General features: G+C 36.7%; 1 protein-coding gene and 1 long non-coding RNA gene across 20 annotated transcripts in view; one reads left to right on the top strand and one right to left on the bottom strand.

Moving 5' to 3' along the window:
- Positions 1-358: 358 nt before the first annotated feature.
- The window catches only part of PPIP5K2 (diphosphoinositol pentakisphosphate kinase 2), an 89,252-nt gene continuing 71,065 nt past the window's right edge, over positions 359-18,545 (bottom strand). For 6 of the 19 annotated variants that reach the window (XM_065550254.1, XM_065550253.1, XM_065550256.1 and 3 more), the window contains 7 exons: positions 17,955-18,128; positions 16,620-16,689; positions 14,184-14,303; positions 13,239-13,301; positions 9,261-9,407; positions 4,976-5,104; positions 359-2,207 (listed from right to left, as the gene is read on the bottom strand). In XM_065550254.1, coding sequence (XP_065406326.1) covers positions 2,140-2,207; positions 4,976-5,104; positions 9,261-9,407; positions 13,239-13,301; positions 14,184-14,303; positions 16,620-16,689; positions 17,955-18,128 — 771 coding nt within the window. In that variant the 3' untranslated portion in view covers positions 359-2,139. Of the gene's footprint in view, positions 2,208-4,975; positions 5,105-5,210; positions 5,327-9,260; positions 9,408-11,321; positions 11,424-13,238; positions 13,302-14,183; positions 14,304-16,619; positions 16,690-17,954; positions 18,129-18,545 lie in introns of those variants that run through there. The other 13 variants (XM_065550260.1, XM_065550259.1, XM_005303813.5 and 10 more) reach the window with 11 other exon arrangements.
- Positions 5,219-13,199, top strand: LOC135972384 (uncharacterized). Its single transcript, XR_010588816.1, has 4 exons — positions 5,219-5,343; positions 8,183-8,239; positions 11,207-11,378; positions 12,739-13,199. It is a non-coding gene; the product is annotated as an uncharacterized LOC135972384 (long non-coding RNA).

The following is an 18,545-nucleotide window of genomic DNA, read 5'->3' as shown; positions in this document are numbered from 1 at the left end:
CCATTTCATATTTGAGTGACTCTAGGCCCTGATCCTTCAGTTTGTTGCATGAGGTCAGACTGCTGTGCCCATATGGACCCCCCAGAAGTCAATGGAGCTCTGCATCGGTGCAGCAGTGCACGCACATGCAATGAATTGCAGATGGGGGGGGGGGGGGGGACGCTAAATGTTTTCCTATCCCCATTTCAGATGATTGCTTTTAATGATGATATACATGACTGCCTCCAATTCTTATACAAATTCATATTTCTAAACGTGTTTTATTTCAGCTTTTTTGCACTGGGATGAGCAAAAAAGCAGGTAAATATACTGAAAGTCAGATACTATCTATTAATGAAAAAGCAGAATAGACATTAAATTAGCCATTGACCTTGTTTTTATTTAGGAGCGCATCAAAATTTTTAAACCAGAGCTTTGGTTGACTGGAATGATATGCACACTTAATTTTAATAGTGTTTTTAAAAAACAGTAAACATGATGTGTACATTCAAATGTGTGCAAGACAAACATTGTCCATACTACATGGTTACATTATAGAAAATGAAATGTTTGAAATATACAACTGTGAACCCTTTATGTTTTTGGTATCAATTTTTTAGTCAGCACTTAGTAGGACTATTTTCTAGAAGCCATTTCACATGTGCCATGTTTAAAGATTTGTACAGACTCTGTGGCAAGTTCATAGTGTAACTGTAGTTACGTTGAGAATTGCTGGATAAGGAAAACAAGGCTCTGATGCTTAAATATTTCTTTGACGCTAAATCTCTTGTAATTTAAACTGGAAAAAAGTCTAACTGCAGTTTATAAAGTCATTATTAATAATCAGCCACTTGAACTTTCAAAAGTGGACAGTGATGTTTTGAATACATTTTATAATTCTAAATGCCACAGATGAAAGCACAAAACTGCTGAACCTGGATGACTGCTCTACAAAATCTGACCACTTAAAAGCATAATCTGAGTTGCTAAAGCTTCTCATAGCTCTAATAAAGTCTTCAACAGTCTTAATGAGAGCTGTTGACAACAGCTGCGTTTAGAATGCCAATGGTATGAACATTACAGAAAATGCTGAAGCCTAAGTATTCAGATAAACTTTGAAACATTAAACATTCTGGTAACACTGCAGTTTCTCTTTCATATGAAAGGGTGGTAGGACGCACCATGTACAAATGGGATATTTAGAGTTTCTAGGGTAATTTACTACCAGACCAACTGTAATTGCTTCTTAAAAACCCTGTTTTTTATTGTGGCCTTTTTTAAAGTGACTTTTTAAAAAACAAACCTATGTAGCAAATAAAGGCATCTTTTCAGTAAACAAAAGAATTTCTTAGAATAAGAAAATATATAAACAGAATTTTTTTCTGTAGGAGGATATACAGACATATTCCTTATATAACCATGTATATTAAACAACAAAATAAAAAGTATATTCAAATGTTAGGGGTCTGATGTAAACACACAAAAAACAAGGAGATTCAAAGTGAAAATATAACATCCTTAATTCACCCCATTGTGCCTAGTTACTGCAGCATATATGGTATTAAAAATTCAAATGCAAGAAGCACTTGTTTAACTCAAAGAGCCAAGTGATTTCTTTGGAAATGTATTCAAATAAAAAAATGCTCCTAGCCAAGATCATGCGCATCAAATTTCAGCCCAGGAAAAAAATTCACAGCCACATTATAAACCCCCTGAAAACAGGAGTTTATAATGACAACTACAGTGGCGCTTTGAGAGCCACTATAATACATACTGTTGGGTTGGGGTGTTTTTCTTTTTGCTTCGGTATACATATATAGTAAACAGACACTGAAAAAACTGATGTGCAGCTTTTTCATTAAAGTTGTGCAATTCATTATACTACTGAGTAAACCTCTTTGCTTTAAATATTTTAGAAAATGAGAAGAGACATTTCAGCTGAATATATACAGTGTGCACTAGTTAAGAGTATTTAAATTTATATACAGGTAAGTGCACCAAGACAGACAGAGACATGAATGGCTTTGGAGAGTTGAGTCAAGATTTAGTCTGCTTTTCTACCATTAAAAATGCCTACTGAAGATTGTTTTTGAAGGAAGATGCTTCCAATTTTGTCTGAAGTCCTTCATTTCTTCTCAGTAAGGGTTTCATCACCAAATTTTACATAAAGCTAGATTCTTTAGGAGATGGAGTAACATCAGAGATGCCATTGGAGGGTCCACTGGTAGCTGCAGAGAAGCAAAAAAAACCCTCACTGGTAAGATTGTACAGCAAAAGAAAGGTCAATATTAAAACTTACATCAATCTTGCTGTAAACTGAACTCAAGTAACCCATTATAATCACTAAGTAACTCAAGTTAATTAATGAGGAGTCTGGTGGCGCCTTACAGACTAACAGATTTATTTGGGCATAAGCTTTCGTGGGTAAAAAACCCACTTCTTCAGATGCATCAAGTTAATTAAGTCACTTTTGAGATGTTTGGACTTAAAGTTAGACCTACTTTGACATTGTTACACTGTGTTGAGCAATTCACTCTTGAAATTCAATAGTCTGCCACAGATGAAAAAATTAACGCACCAATAGCAACTGTTTGTGGAACCCTCTAACATCTGCTCTTATAGAAGTCAGACAGCCAGAAGAGGGAACACATTTTAACAAATTATATTGATCTGAATCGGCTTGAAAGCCACAGAAAAACAAACAATTATTTCTGTCTAATGAAGAGGCAGGAAGTTGATAGGAAAAAATATTTTCAAGCTTCTCAGCTGTAGTACAAATAAAGGAAAGTTTTTACAAACTGTTCTTGACAGCGTTTTTAAACAGATTTACGTATACACTTAAGCCAAACAACTTAAAAATGTGTTGCAGCCAATTTCTAGTATAAACTGAAGATAGATAAGGCAGTTTCAGTTTGGAATTTTTACAATAAGAAGTTCAACCATTTACTATTAAGTCATTTACAATAGTGTTGAAGTCTTTCATATGGTTAGCTATAGTCAAATAAATAAAAATTCTTGGATTCATGTACCTGTGCATAGGCTTTATGGGGAATCTCAGCCAAAGGCTCTAAAACACTGGACCCAAAAGGGGAGTTATATGGTATCCCTGCTGTGAGAGTTAGACTGGCTCCAGTGCTCTAACAGTCAGTTTCTTTCAAGCAGGAAGCAACAATAGACCCCAAATAGCCAATTAAAAAGGACAGAAGACAAACTTCAATATCCCTTAAATCTCTGGAGAAGATAAATGGTTGACTGATTACATTGCAACGGGAAGCAAAAAATTAAACAAGACATATCCTGAAGAACAAGCATAAGACATCTTGAAGGGATAACATAGTTACTCCCAAAAATATATATAACAGCCATCAAAATGATGTAACACCAAAGTATTAAATAGGGAGGGCCGAAAAGTCTGAGGACCCTTCAAATGGATGATTTTGTAACAGGTAGGTCAAATCTAAAGAACAGCATTTTGTAAATGCACATAGAGAAGATAATTCTGTTTTTCAAATCTCCTGGACAGACATAGGGTAAGAAGTTGGCAGACTCTCATACAGTGAGCCTTGCTAGGCAAATCTAGAACTTGAAGGCTATCTTTATAGGACTCAGTATTTACACATGGTTCTTTTGGAGACAGAACCTGTCAATATTGGATAGAATTAAAAGGTGGATGAACTTTACAAAGATTTCAGTCTGTGCTAGCAAAAAACCTAGGATCATTTTTGTTTCTTAAATAGACACTGGGCCTGTGGAGAATGGCTTCACTGGAATGGATCTATTGGCAAATGATTAAGGTGAAAGTCAGTCACTCTCTTTATGATTCATCTGTTGCACAATATATTTACAGAATTTAGCTGTAAACTGATCAGTCACTAGAAACTGAACCTTACTGTACAAGGTTAAATTTATTGTTAGAAAAATGGCTTCACTCTGAAGAAACCCAAGAACATAGGAAAGGAGCAATTGAAAAAGAGCTCTCAGTGTCATTTGGATCATATTAACATTGGATAGGACAAGAAGCAATGGGCTTAAATTGTAAGAAGGGAGGTTTAGGTTGGACATCAGGAAAAACCTCCTAACTGTCAGGGTGGTTAAGCACTGGAATAAATTGCCTAAGGAAGTTGTGGAATCTCCATCATTGGAGAGTTTTAAGAGCAGGTTAGACAAACACCTGTCAGGAATGATTTAGATAATACTTAGTCCTGTAATGAGTGCAAAGGACTGGACTAGATGACTTCTCAAAATCCCTTCCAGTCCTTTGAGTCTATGATCCTATAACAATGTAACAATTGCCCCATGTACTTGATAAACAGCTGCAAAGAATTAGTCAGAATTCAAAATTTGTTTAATAGGTAGTTTTATTTATTTCTGTTTGTATGTGTCATTCCAAGGCTATTAGCGTATCTAAATTTCAGCTGTTTAAGAACACAGAGAGAAACACTGAATTTGATCAGTATCAACTGATAAAGCCTTCCCAAGTCTAGCTCAACAAAACTACAAGGAGCAGTGGGACACTACTCAGACCTTCACCAGCATGGGTGGAATGATCCTTTCCTCTCTGCTGATTTATTTAACACACAGTAGCTCGATTATTATTTTTTCACTGTGTCTAACTGCCTTGAGTCTAAGTCTGGAAGTCTAGTCCTAACTGCAGATTGACTGCCACCAAGTCACCTGAATACAATTGTAAAGTTTTTTTGTAACCACCAGGGTACACTACATCTGTATTCTATGGAGGCCTCAGTTCAGCCATTACTGCTGAAGTGTTATTTTTAAAGTAGCTGTGCTATGCTATAATGAATCTATTTTGTGACTATCTGAATGATTCCAAATACAAGGATAAGGCAGCTATTTCATAACATTCGTGAAGAAACGATTCAACAGGTAGATGGCAGACTATCTTAATATGTAATAAATCTTTGCATCTTGAATATCTATTGGGCATATTTAAGCAAAAAGAGTTTGCTGTTCTGCCTCTGTGACAGAAGTTACTTACATAAGGTTGGTTTCTCTATTGCTAGCCTCTCAGGCAAGGCTGCAAGTGGTGTTGGTTGGATTTTTGCAGGGGTGTATGTATTTAAAGAACTTTTTCTTCCAGACAGTGAACTTGAAGATGCTGAAGAAGCTGAAGGGGGAAAAAAAAAAAAAAGGTCTTTTTTTTACCATCATGAACAAAATGTTTGTCAAGTATTTGCACATTACCAAAATGACAAAAACGTCAAATTCCATACTTATGGAATCCGGCCATGGATTTTGGGTTTTTGGTCTTTATCATGGATTCATAGTGGAGGGAAGGAGAGGAAACTCTGCCTGATCCATCTTAAGAAAGCAACACAAAAGCTTCACACTGCCAGGAATAATAAGGTTAGTGAATAGTGATTGTTGCTTTGCCAGAAGTGCTCCTGACTTTTGACAGGGCCTGGAATGCTGCTAAGACTGGCATTTTGTTTGTTCTACCTAGTCTGAGATGTCTAATTAACAAGCCTGTAACGGAGCAAATAGATATTTGGTAACTGCTAGAAGACATCATAGGAAGAGGACAAAAAAAAAAAAAGAAGAAGAAGAAAAAGTCCACACACAAATGAATCCCCCCCCAAAGGGAGATAGGATGGGAAAAAATACTTCTTTCCACTGCCAAAAGCATTCATGCTCCATCCTGTCAGTAACAAGAGCACTGACCTGTCCTCCCAGGTACCAAAACTTGTTACCAATAAAAGCCAACTCCGCACCAACAGAGGAGCCCTTCCCCATAGCAGCTAACTAAGACTTCCTCCTCCTTCCAACTGCCAAACACTCCCTTAAAAAACAGGGGAACTTGACACACTTCTTTTCCAACAGTTAACCATTTAATTCTTTGAGGTCTCAAACTCTAGGTGGCAAGCCCTGTAGGTTTCCGCTCAACATTGCAAACTATAATTATTTTAGGCTGTCCACATTTCTCATTTTTCTATTGCATCCTGAAAATTAAGATCGCATTTTAAAGGAACACTATCCACTTAAAAATCTCCTTTTTCCCCCTAAACACAGTATAACTGCTGGTGAGCCTCCCTGTACATTTTTGTCATTTTATAATCATTTTTCTATTTCAAAAAAATGTTTCTCCATCTGTTCATGTATAAAAGACACATAAAACAAGATGGGGAATTGACTACACTGGGTAAAAAATGAAACTATTCATAAAGTGCTGTCAAAGTAAAAACACTAGAAAGAGGAAAGCATCTCTAATCTTGTTTGTTATACTATATCAAAGAATAGCAAGTACAAATTTTCCCACAGAAGTATAATTTCTTTACATGCCCATCAAAAGTTTGCATTTCCCCTTTCACCCTATGCAAAAAGTACAAAAATCACAGTGAAAACCACACGTGTTGCAAGTCTAGCATTGCAGAAAACTGTTTCAAGAGAAGCAGCAACAGACACACAGTGGAAGGCAATCATCCCCAGCACATTCACATCAACGAGATGCAAACTTGAAGTTCTATTCAGGACCATTTAAATATTAACATGTAGCATAGGGAATCTTTTATAGAAAGAAAATTAAATGAAAAGATACTGTGCATGTGGAACATTCAGATTCAATAATAAAAAAGAAACAAGAAATACAGATGTTATGGTTCCAGAAGCAACATTAGCTCAGCCAGGTTGAACATATCATAATTTCTATTCCTGTATTTCTGGTTAACTGTGTAGTTTAACATCTGTTTGCCATAATATACACACCACAAAACATACACGATGCACAACATATTTGACTTTGGTTTAGTTAACGTTGGGATTAACAGATATCCTGTAACAAATTACAACCAACGTGGAAATATAGTGTAAACCACAAAGTACTGCATATTTGACAGTAGTAAAATTGATTTTCTCCTGCATTCCAGAGTTACAATAATGTGGGTGGGGAAGACTGATCTCACTAAAATGAGAGAATGATTAATTGGTTCAAGTATGATAATGTTTCCAAGTTTGCCATATTCCAGAGAAACCAATGACCACATAGTGAAAAAGTATTTCAAACACATTAAGAGTTGATTAACATTTTTGGTAAATTATAGAATCATAGAAATGTAAGACTGGAAGGGTCCTCAACAGGTCATCTAGTCCAGTCCCCTGCAATGAGGCAGGACTAAGTATTATTTAGCCCATCCCTGACAGCTTTGTCAACCTGTTCTTAAAATGCCCTCAATGATCGAGATTCCACAAGACCTACCCCCCAGGTAATTTGTTCCAGTGCTTAACTACCCTTCCAGTTAAGAAGATTTTCTTAATGTCTAACCTAAACCTCTCTTGCTGCAATTTAGACCCATTACTTCTTGTCCTGTCCTCAGTGAATAAGAACAATGTATCACCCTCCTCTTTATAACAACCTTTTACATACTTGAAGACTGTTATGTCCAGAGGTGAAGGTAAGCCGGTCCGGTGTACCGGCAAGAACCAGTATGCCGTGCCGGACTGAACTGGCTTGTGCGGCGGTGATTTAAAGGGCCCAGGGCTCCAGCCGCTGCGGGGAGCCCTGGGCCATTTAAAGCGCTGCTGGAGCTCCGGCAGCCAGGCTCGGGCGGTGATTTAAAGGGCCCGGAGCTCTGCGCCCTTTAATTCACCCCTGAGGCCTGGGGCTCCCAGCCGCCTCTGCAGCTGGTAGCTCTGGGGTGATTTAAAGGCCATGGGGCTCCCAGCCACAGCCGAAGCCCCAGGGCCTTTAAATCTTGAAAGGCCCCGCCTCTTCCAGTTGAGGCCACACCCCCGCTCAGGACTCCGGCGTACCAGTAAGTCCTTTAAGTTACTTTCACCCCTGGTTACATCCCCCCCTTGGTCTTCTCTTTTCCAGACTAAACAAACCCAGTTTTTTTTCAATATTTCCTCTTAAGGTCATGATTTTTAGACCTTTAATCATTTTTGTTGCTCTCCTCTGAACTCTCTCCAATTTGACCACATCTTTCCATAAGTGTGGTGCCCAGAACTGGACACACTACTCCAGTTAAGACTCCTGCTATTACATCCCAGAATGATGTTCACTTTTTTTACAACAGTATTACATTGTTGACTCATATTTCGTTTGTATCCTCTATAAACCCCAGATCCTTTTCTGCAGAACTCCTTCCTAGGCAGTCATTTCCCATTTGGTATTTGTGCAGTTGATTATCCCTTCCTAAATGTAGTACTTCGCATTTGTCCTTACAGAATTTCACCCTATTTATTTCAGACCATTTTGTCAAGATCACTTTGAATTGTCCTCCACACTGCTTGCAATGCCTCCCAGGTTGGTACTGTCCACAAACTTTGTAAGTATACTCTCTATGCCATTATCCAAGTCATTTATGAAGATATTGACTAGAACTAGATCCAGGACAGATCTCTAAGCGGGACCCCTTAATATGCCTTTCCAGCTTGACTGAACCACTTAACTACTCTAAGTACGGTTTTCCAACCAATTGAGCACTCTCCCTTACAATAGTAGGTTTGTCTCGGTCAGGGATAGTCAATGGGTGGACCGCAGGCCAAATCCAGACCGCCAGACACTTCTGAATGACCCCAAATCTTTTTATATTATTATTATTTTTTTTTCTCTGGAGTCAGGTTGACTATACCTTGACCAAGAAATTTGGACCTTGACAAAAAAATAATTGGCTACCCCTTGTCTAGGCTATATTTCACTAGTTTGTTTATAAGAAGATCATGGGAGACCGTAACAAAAGCCTTAAAGTCGAGATACAGCACATGTACTGCTCTCCCCCATCCACAAGCTTTGTTACCCTGTTGGTTTGACATGATTTGTTCTTGACAAATCCATGTTGACTGTTACTTATCAGCTTATTTTCTTCTAGGTGCTTACAAAGTGATTGTTTGATTATTTGCTCCATTAACTTTCTGGGTACCAAAATTAAGCTGACTGGTAAATAATTCCCTGGGTTGTCCTTATTCCCATTTTTATAGACCAGTACTATGTTTGCCCTTTTCGGGTCCTCTGGGATCTCTCCTGTCCTCCATGAATTCTCAAAGAGAATCGTGTATGGCTCAGAGATCTCTTCAGCCAGTTCCTTAAGTATTCTAGGACATATTTCATCAGGACCTGCTGACTTGAAGACCTATGAACTGGCTAAGTAATTCTTAATTTGTTCTTTCCCTATTTTAGCCTCATATCCTACCCCATTTACACTGATGTTTGCTATGTTAGTCATCCAATCACTGATAATCTTTTTGGTGTGTTCATTTTGATAAACGGCCTATGGATCAACTATGACCAATAGTGTTTATGGTTTACAGTAAAAAAAATTAATTACAACATAAAGCAGTAGACATCTCCGGTAGGTTGTCACTTGAAGTAGCAGCAATGGAGGCAAGAAATTCATCCACCTGCTTTAAAGACAGAGAGTTGTGCAGGGTTTCTAGAGGGCAGATGGAAGGCACCATGGAATATAGTTCAAAACCTACAAAAATAAAGAGAGAGAGAGAATTTCCAGACTTTAGAAATAAGACCAGAATGGAACTGTTGTACAGACAGGAAACACTGCATAAAAATGAACATAAAGTACATGTCTGATATCAAAACATGCAAACATACAATATCCTTGAAGTAATGACATAAGATGCTATGCAATATGGCGTTAGAACAAGGTATGTCAGATTCCATCATATAGTAAACTCAAGATAGTGTACTACATACTACAAAACCCATGTCCACATAAATCAGTGTACACAGATACAAAATATATCTTTGCTCTAGTCTTTGCTCAGTACATTAAGTTAACTACTGTTCCGGACAAACTTATTCAATCATTATAAAAGGCAGGGAATATCAGTATTTTCCCTACTTGTTCCCATACCAGTCATAATAATATATAGGTAGCTAATTCATTCAAGATGGAGTAGCAGCATGGTCATGCTGTGAACATTTTTAACTGAGTTGCTCTTAGAGCTAAAAACATTGGCATTCCTGACAGGCAACACCTTGTAGCATACACTCTCTATCCTCTCAGGTATTCTAGGAACAAGACCTGCTTTAGGTTTCCATCTTAAGGTCCACCAAGACCACTACCAGCATTTTTGAACTTTGAGACTATATTTTAATTTTATAACATACATTTATACCTATCTTTACTAAAACAATAATTTACATCACTAGAAATTTCACAACTTAAAACTGTGAACTATACCAAGTCAAAACTGAAGTGATATTTAACTTTACTTTCCAATATTACTAAAGACATACTGATATTTCATAAACCAGCCATGCATATTTTTATTCCTAATGAAATAAAACAAAGCATTTAAAATACATATCTATGGTTAATAGTGCAGTTCTGTGAACTGATGTAAGCTTGATAGCATTCAATGAAACGTGCATCCTACAGCATTTCAAAAGAGGAGACACGTGTCCACATTAGCGTTCTCATATACAGCTGCAACATTAAATTTACAGTATTGAACTGAAAAATTATAAATTGGTATATTTCTTCCAAGATGTTTATTTCAATGAAAAGACAATACTTAAAGAATGTCTAGAATTTCAGTTCAAGGTACATTTTTTGGGCGTAAAGGTATCAATATCTGAACTCCCTCAAAAAACATTACTAAGCATTTACATAGAAAATAATTCTACAAAATTTCAACTCGTGAGCTTTTGTATTCATATTTGGACCCAGCCTTGGATTCAAGTGAGAGCCAATCCTGCTATGCAAGCTGCTCAAGGGTACTTAAATCAGCTTCACTTACACTATAACAGTTATAATGTTGCATGTTTTTAGAAACTTAGTTGTCATATGCAAAACAAACACCACCACACAACTTCATGTATACTTTCTTTAATATGACAGCAACTAAGCTGCAGTATAAGCACTAAAATAAATGTGTTTGGCATAAGTGTAAGATATAAAAATACTATGCATGCATGCAAAGTGCAAACCCTTTCTTTGCATTACTGTAAGTTCAACAAGATTTAATTTTAACCTAATGAAAGTGTTACCATCACGAAAATGTTTTCCAAAATATTTACATTTTATTCTAACGAACAATTTAGTGGGACAATGTCAGGGTAGGTCAGGACACATGCTTTACTAAAAAAAAACAAAAACAAAAAAACAACAACCCACCTATGTTTCAATGCCTATTAATGATGATGATTATTACTACTACGGTAACAGCTGTTATAGAAAATCCACAGGAATTTAAAAAGAAAATTTTAGAAAAATTAACTGTTTGTTTACTTTTTCAAATTTCCTTTACCCAGACTACACAAAATGCAAGACACGAAAGGGTTAACACAGCAATTTTAAAAGCCATCCTGCTGTCCTACATTTAATAGCTAGACACACATACCACTGGGGCTTAGAAATTCCACAGAGGAAATGGACCAGCACCTAAAGAGGTGTGGATGTTCTGCATGAGGCCCAGAAAATAAGGTAACGCACTGTCAGAAGATGACTTGTTTCAATGTATTCCTTGAACTAAAGATGAAGGGGGGCGGCGGGAGAGAATAAGGGGATGGAGAGTGTCTGTGAAATGGGTCAGAGGTTGTAAGGACATCACAAAGTTATGGAAATAAAAGAGTGAAAGGGAGAATCAAATGACAATCCAGAAGACAAACAAACAACAATATGTTTAAAAAGTTGGTAGAGAACACTTGGGAACCTGGAACACCTCAGGGAATGCATTTAAGATTCACAGGAGCACATGTGGCATGCATTAACTTGTAAAAGGTATATGGAAAGCATTTATATTAAATGAATCAGAATACACAATGTGCACAATAAAGTAATTGTGTTTAAATAGAGATTTTTATAAAGAATTATCCAGTTACAATAAGTATGTTGCTGTCTGTTCCCTTTAGCACTAACAAATTTTTGAAACTGTTACATAACATAGATTCTACTTTGTGAATCTAGTCTCACTTTACAACTTTCAAATGTTTTGCCAACACTGAGTTTTTAAATACAGCATTTGCTCTTTTGTTTAGATTATCTGACTTGATTTTATAAGTAAGGCCCACCTTTCTCATTTTCAAGGAGGGTGTTTAAGTCAGCCTTTTAAAACTTTTTATTAACTGCAGGTTTGGTGGTGATTCTAACAGTTTTATACTAAACACTTTCTTCAGGAAGCCACTGCAGTACAAATATTGACTAAAAATTCCAAATGGATACAATATTTCAAAGTACTACTTCATAACTTAATTATTCAGAAGCAAAACAAAGTGAGAACTATGTGTTTTTTTTTTTTATTAATCTAAACCATCTTCTAAGTAAACTGTTTGTTGGAAGGCAATAGCACAGATCTTTACGATTATTTTCACTTCAGTTTCAATGGCAAGACCTTATTACCCTGCCACTGTATTGTGTCAGTAAGTGGTGGTGCACAGTTTTAAAATGGTAATTAAGAAATCTGGAAAAAATCTACACTAAGATGTGATAAATGCTGAAGATTGAAGCCAACTTCTATGAAAAGGGCATGCTATAGGGCCTATGTAGTGAGCTAGAAAATTATGAGTAACATATTTCATACTTTCAACTTGCATATGTTAAGATAGGTTTCATTAAAATATGGTAGACTGGAGATGAGTTAGCTTTCACCATAGAGTTCAAGAGGTCAACGCAAGACGAAGGCAACTCTAACTGATTATTAGTGAAGTATTTAAGTAACTAGCATACATGATGAACATACTGATAATTACGTATGGCAAGGTTAAGTAGCAGTTTTTCTGTTCAGTCATCAAAATTGCAGATTAACTGAAATGGACCCTAAATTTTACTTTACTTTTTAATCTAGTGAAACTTCAAGAAGATGGTAGCAAACGCCAGTTGTCAGTTACTGTGATTTTATCTAGATTCAGAAGGCTCAGGGAAACAGTGGAGCTCATCAGCAGGAAGAGGAAGAAGTGGAATGTTAAGTTATTGAGAAGTATATGCCATTCAAGAATAGAAAAGTTTGTTTTTATCATATACCATACACCATACACCGTCTGATCACTTGAGACATTGGAAAGAATGCAATTTGTCAAGGAATTCATGATTATAAGCAATATTTCCATTTTCACAAGATTTTCTGATGAGTGAATTTTGAAATCATATTTATATAAATGAATAATAAAGGAGGTATTTAAGACTATATCAATGTATCTAGTGATTATGAATATGTTTGGAACTATGCTTGGTTGAAGTCAGGAAGGACAGATGATTGGACGAAACTGTACACCCCATATTTGAAATAAAATGAAAATAAGGGATGAAGCAAGGGAGTATTTTTTTTTAAATAAAAGCAAAACATACCATTGGTTGGGTGTCGAGCAAATGAGATAGAAAATCTTTTAACAGCAGAACCACGTGTGGTGTCTGAGAAAGAGAAAAACAGGTACCTGAAATTCGTAACAGCTACCAAAAGAGGGACACATTTCAAAAAAGGAAAGAAGAAAAAAGATGAACAAAAGGTTAGAATTAAGTGGCATGCAGAAAGGACCAGAGGAAAGGGCTAGAGGCCAAAAAGAGGTTAAAAGTAGAAAATGTGGCTTTATTGATAACCGCAAGGTGTTTAATGAAGTGTATGAAAGAAAAGCAGGATGAACTGGTGATTTTGGCATACAAAGTTATATCTGGTTAGAGCTGAACATTGAGAAGAGTGAATTTGGGGGAAAATTGCATTAATACTGCTCGACCTCAGCATTAAAAAAGTAAATTAGCACATTTTCTTTAAATGCTGAAACCTGCTGTGAAAGCTGTTCTACCCAAGATTACTGAAGCCTAAAACCTACCACTCCTCTATCCACACCCACACACCCACCAAAGAGGAATCCTAAAATTTTCACTCAGTAATATGAAACTGGTCTTTTCCTTTTGGCTCCTTGTAAATACTCCATGCAATGTAATATGTTTCAATTCAATGTCAATACGTAATTATCAAAATCAGAGGCTTAAGCGATGAGCACTTCCAACTACATTTTCAGCTCTTCGTTGTTCTGAAACTGTACACGCTGAAAATCTTTCAATATATATTGTATTCAAGGTACATCAAATAGAGAAGCCAGGAACAAGGATTAACTGTGTCATTAAACTAATATAACCAAGCTATGGGCAGTAAAGAGGCAGTAAAAAGTCATACAATTAATGCTAAGGCAAAGGATTCTAGGATTCCACTGAATCAGTAGCCTAGGGTTCATCTTTAGAACTTCAATGTGTGCACATGGATTTGTGTGTGCATCTGAGAGAGTGTGCACATACCATCTATGCAGCCAGAAGAAGTCAGCTTTTTACGTTGAGTACGAGCATAATCCTGTAGGTTAGGTGCGCTCGAAGAACCCCCGAGTACTGAGGTGCTAAACAGGCCCGCACAGTGAGACCCTGATGGGAGTTAGAGAAAATACATACAACAACCAGGTGCTCTTCCATTCACATTGGGGATGCATGCAGCATGCAAGCACTTGGCTCTTACCACACAAAAGGCAGCCTTTGGCAGTGCCTTGAACAATTCACAATATGCTTGTAATGTCACAGTGGTACTTGTAGATTGTAACTACTATAATTTATTGTGCTTCTACACATATCAGACCACCCTCTGCTACATGTGACTAGAGAGGACTGGATTTTAACAAAGGGACTTCATTTCCTGTTGTCAGGTTCGGTAAAGAAAAATTACCAGTTAGCATCAACATAAATAAAAAGACATGAAAGTTACGTGTTTTAGAACCTGCAGTTCTGAAACAAACATAACCTGGAAAATCTTGCTTATTGCTTTCATGGAAATTGACCCCCTTGAAATGGCAGTCTGTAACTTCAAGTACTCACACATTTTCCTCAGACTTTACATAGAAAAATGTCACTTTCCATCATTCATGATTTAACGTGAAACATGTTAACCAAATTGTCCATTCTTATATCTGTATTTCAGCTATTGTCACAGCCAACCATAGACATTTAAAGCAGAAGTTTCACCAGGTTTAGCTTCACTTCTTTCCTAAAGAAGACCCTTGTATTAAGTAGTCCTCCATGTAAAAACCTGTATACTTTTGTTGCCCAGTCATGAACAATCTTACCATTAGAAGTGGTTTACCAAGTAATTGATGAAATACCATTAATACACTTAAGTGTGAAGACATTTTCTGTTTACATAGTCCACCATAGTATGAAAATCACATCCAAATTAAGAGAATGGGAAGAAATTACTTTGTCTAGAATTTGTATTTTCCTTTAATCTTCTTTATTATTCTGCAATGTTATTACTTGATGGAGGCCCAGTTCAGATTTCATTGTTTGTATTTCATATACATGGCAGTATATTTAAAAACAGCCATATACCCAGTGATTTATTTCCTTCCAACAGTGGGAAACATTACTAGCACATGTGATGAATCATGGCCAATGTAAATTGGTGCCTGGTCTGTGGCAAAAGCCTTTTCACCAAAGTAATACCTTCAACTATGCACGCAAATGTAACAGCTTCTACGAACTATACTGTGTCACATCGAAGAAGGGTAGTATAATTTTAGCAAAAAGTTAGAAAGATTGGCTTTAGTAGTCAAGACCACCAGATGTATACATTTTACTAGGAAAATGTAACAGGAATAAGAGTATCACAACGATCAAACATACAAATAAGTACAAAGCCTTAAATGGAAAGATAGTGGAACTTTTACTTCTAACTCACAATGCAAGGTATTTATGTGTGTGTTTTGTTTAATGTGTTCCAAGCTAGTTATTTCTGAAAACAGACAATTTTTTGCATTTACAGAAAAAGATACAATTAACTTTCAGCAGCGCAAAATTTCCTATCTAATGCATAACAACTATACAAATAGATGCCTGTTTCATGGTAACAGCAGAAGAACATTTCCTGAATTAAAGCAAGTTAAGAAGTTACAATCCACAGTTAAAGTTAATTATTCAGTCCATTAATAGAAATATTTGAGGGCGGGAATGAGAGGGCAGTGCAAAAACCTCAGTCTCTCATTAGAAACTAAAGTTTCTTGGTGAAGGACAGGAGGCTAGGGTTTTTTTTTTTTTTTTTTTTTGCACCCACTAGTACAGGGGTCCCCAACGCGGTGCCCGCGGGCACCAGGGCCTACTGGCCGCCAGACAAGCAGCTGTCGAAATGCCGCCGAGAAGCGGCAACGTCAAGAAGCGCTACTGCCGAAATGCCGCCGAATTTCGGCGGCATTGCCTCTCAATGATGCCTCTTGACGGCGCTCGCCCCACGGAAAAGGTTGGGGACCACTGCACTAGCATCTCTTCAGTTGTCTCAATTGACCACAGCAGAAGACACTTATTTTCGCTTGAGGAAAAGTGTTTTTAATAGTTGCATACTGGGACTTTTGCTTTCAAAGAATTCCACAAAAATATTAACACGTCAGTCATAATTTAAAATTTAAAATAACCCTGAGTACTTTCTTTGGTTAGAGTAAAGAATCAGTGAACAGTCTCAACTGTTTTGCTGTTCCCTAAGATCCAGTTTCCATTAAAATAACTTTTGCTGCTGAAATATTGCTGAACTCGGTGGGTTATACTGTCCCAATGAATTAGTAGATACTATTATATTCAAAATACTATTTGGAACTGTTTACACAAGAGTTTTAAAAATCCAAGATCATATATCTGTGTGCAAAACAAAAGGCATTGGAAAGTCTGCTTACTTGAAACAAAATTTCAATTGCATGTACATACCTAAACCACTCTGCTTTTGTTCCAGTATAGTTCTTGGTGTTCGTAAGTTACTATTGTTGTCTGAGAGGACCTGCATATGCAAAACAGAAAAATAAGAAAAAATAGAATAACAGCAGGAAATGTCCGTTAAACTTGATATATTGGCCTGCTCCAGACCGACAAGTGTTAATAAGCTGTATGATAAATGTTAGTAGAAATACATAAAAGAAATATGAAAGATCATGCAATATCCCCTTGTGAAGGGAGTCCATTTCACATATGAAGTCCTTGCAATGAGGTGGTGCAAAGCGGGCATTCAGAATTAAAAAGAACACAGACCAAGACAGAGATGAAAACACAGACAGTTGAGATAGATTTTACTTTATTTTACCAAATGCACACTCCTAAACTGCTCCTGTATTGAAAGGGGAATGGGAGAGGGAAGGAAAGACAGACAGGCTGTTGAAGTCACCATACAGTCACTGATCCATGCACGGGCTCTATCAGCATAGCCTTCAGACGCCTTTACTGCACTCTTTTACTATATACAAGTTCCTTAAATTTCCAAAAAGATCATGGAAATTACTGAAACTCTTAGAAAAGAAAGGGGCATGGTTAGAACACCATCCATTGTCCTATATACAGACAATATTTTGAATTGAGCAATCTTTAAATCTTCATTGATATTTTGACTATGTCTCATTTGTCCTGCTCTTTCCCAAATATTTAGACAAAAAGGCTTCAAAATATTGTACAATCCAATGGATGAAGTACTGTGTTTGGTTTTTTAATTAGATATCTCCAGATATAGGAGTGAAGGCAAGAATGGTTAGTGCTAGAGTTTGTTTCCTGCTCAATTAATACCAGGCCACTGAAAATATGATCTATACAAAACAAGTTTTGAATAGTAATATCAGACGCTACATCAATTATTTTAAGTAGCCTCATCTGTCATTTATTTTTTTAAAAGTTTCAATTTACCTACCACCAAATTAAGCAATGCTGTTTTTAAAGTCTTAAAGGACAACTAAGCCAAAGCTGAAGTCCGTTTCATTAAACAGTAGTCTATGCCTTTTCTAGAGTGTTAATGTTTACAATTCCTGTAAAAAAAACCCAATTCATTGTGGAAATATCTAATACATTCAGTGAAAATTCTGTGAAAAACATGCATTTGCTTTCTCCTCCTTCCTCCCCCAACATTCTTGGAAGTAACTAGTATTTTAAAAAGTACATTTTAATGACAAGTGTAAGAATTTACTTGGAATGTAATCCATAACAAGGGATTAGATGTCCTTAAAGACAGCTGGTTGCTGCTTGGAATGCATAATAATGTTTAATGAAGTAAAGTTTAAAAACCTGTTGCCATGAGCCAAAAATACTGGATGTGAAAGCCAATGATTTAGGGGAGACAGGGGAAGAAGTGATTTGTTCCCCTGATCTGCGTCTTCGACGCCCAGTACCCACACCACTGGTGTAATGCAGCCAGGTACCAATACACTCTGGGCTAGACACACTCAGGGGGCTCTCTTCCTGGAAGTGAGAAAGGGGGCAAAAAAACAGCAAAGCATGCAAAGTTAGATTCCACAGAGCCAGTGATCAGGAAAAAAAATACAGTTTGTTTGCACTCTTTTATATACAGCTTTAAAACTATTAAACAGTAATTAGGAATGACTAACATTTCAAACTACATCTTTTAATCCACTACTTTCACCAAGTTTCTGGTAGACTAAAATTTTACCAATGGCAAGATAGAAGAACAAGGATAGTCAGTAACTGGTCCACAGCTTTAAAAAACACTGGTAACAGAACACATTTGTTACTCTGAACATACTGTTTAATAGTTTTTCCCCCTTCACAGTATAGTAAGCTTTTCTATCTATTATTTAATAGATTTTTATTTTGCATTTAAAGTACTATCACTTATTTCAAAGAGCCAGAAGATTTTGG

The sequence above is a fragment of the Chrysemys picta genome, chromosome 6 (assembly GCF_011386835.1).
Source record: "Chrysemys picta bellii isolate R12L10 chromosome 6, ASM1138683v2, whole genome shotgun sequence".
Taxonomy (NCBI): domain Eukaryota; kingdom Metazoa; phylum Chordata; order Testudines; family Emydidae; genus Chrysemys; species Chrysemys picta.
The sequence above is the reverse complement of the archived record's forward strand: the minus strand, read 5'-3'. Positions and strand labels throughout refer to the sequence as shown.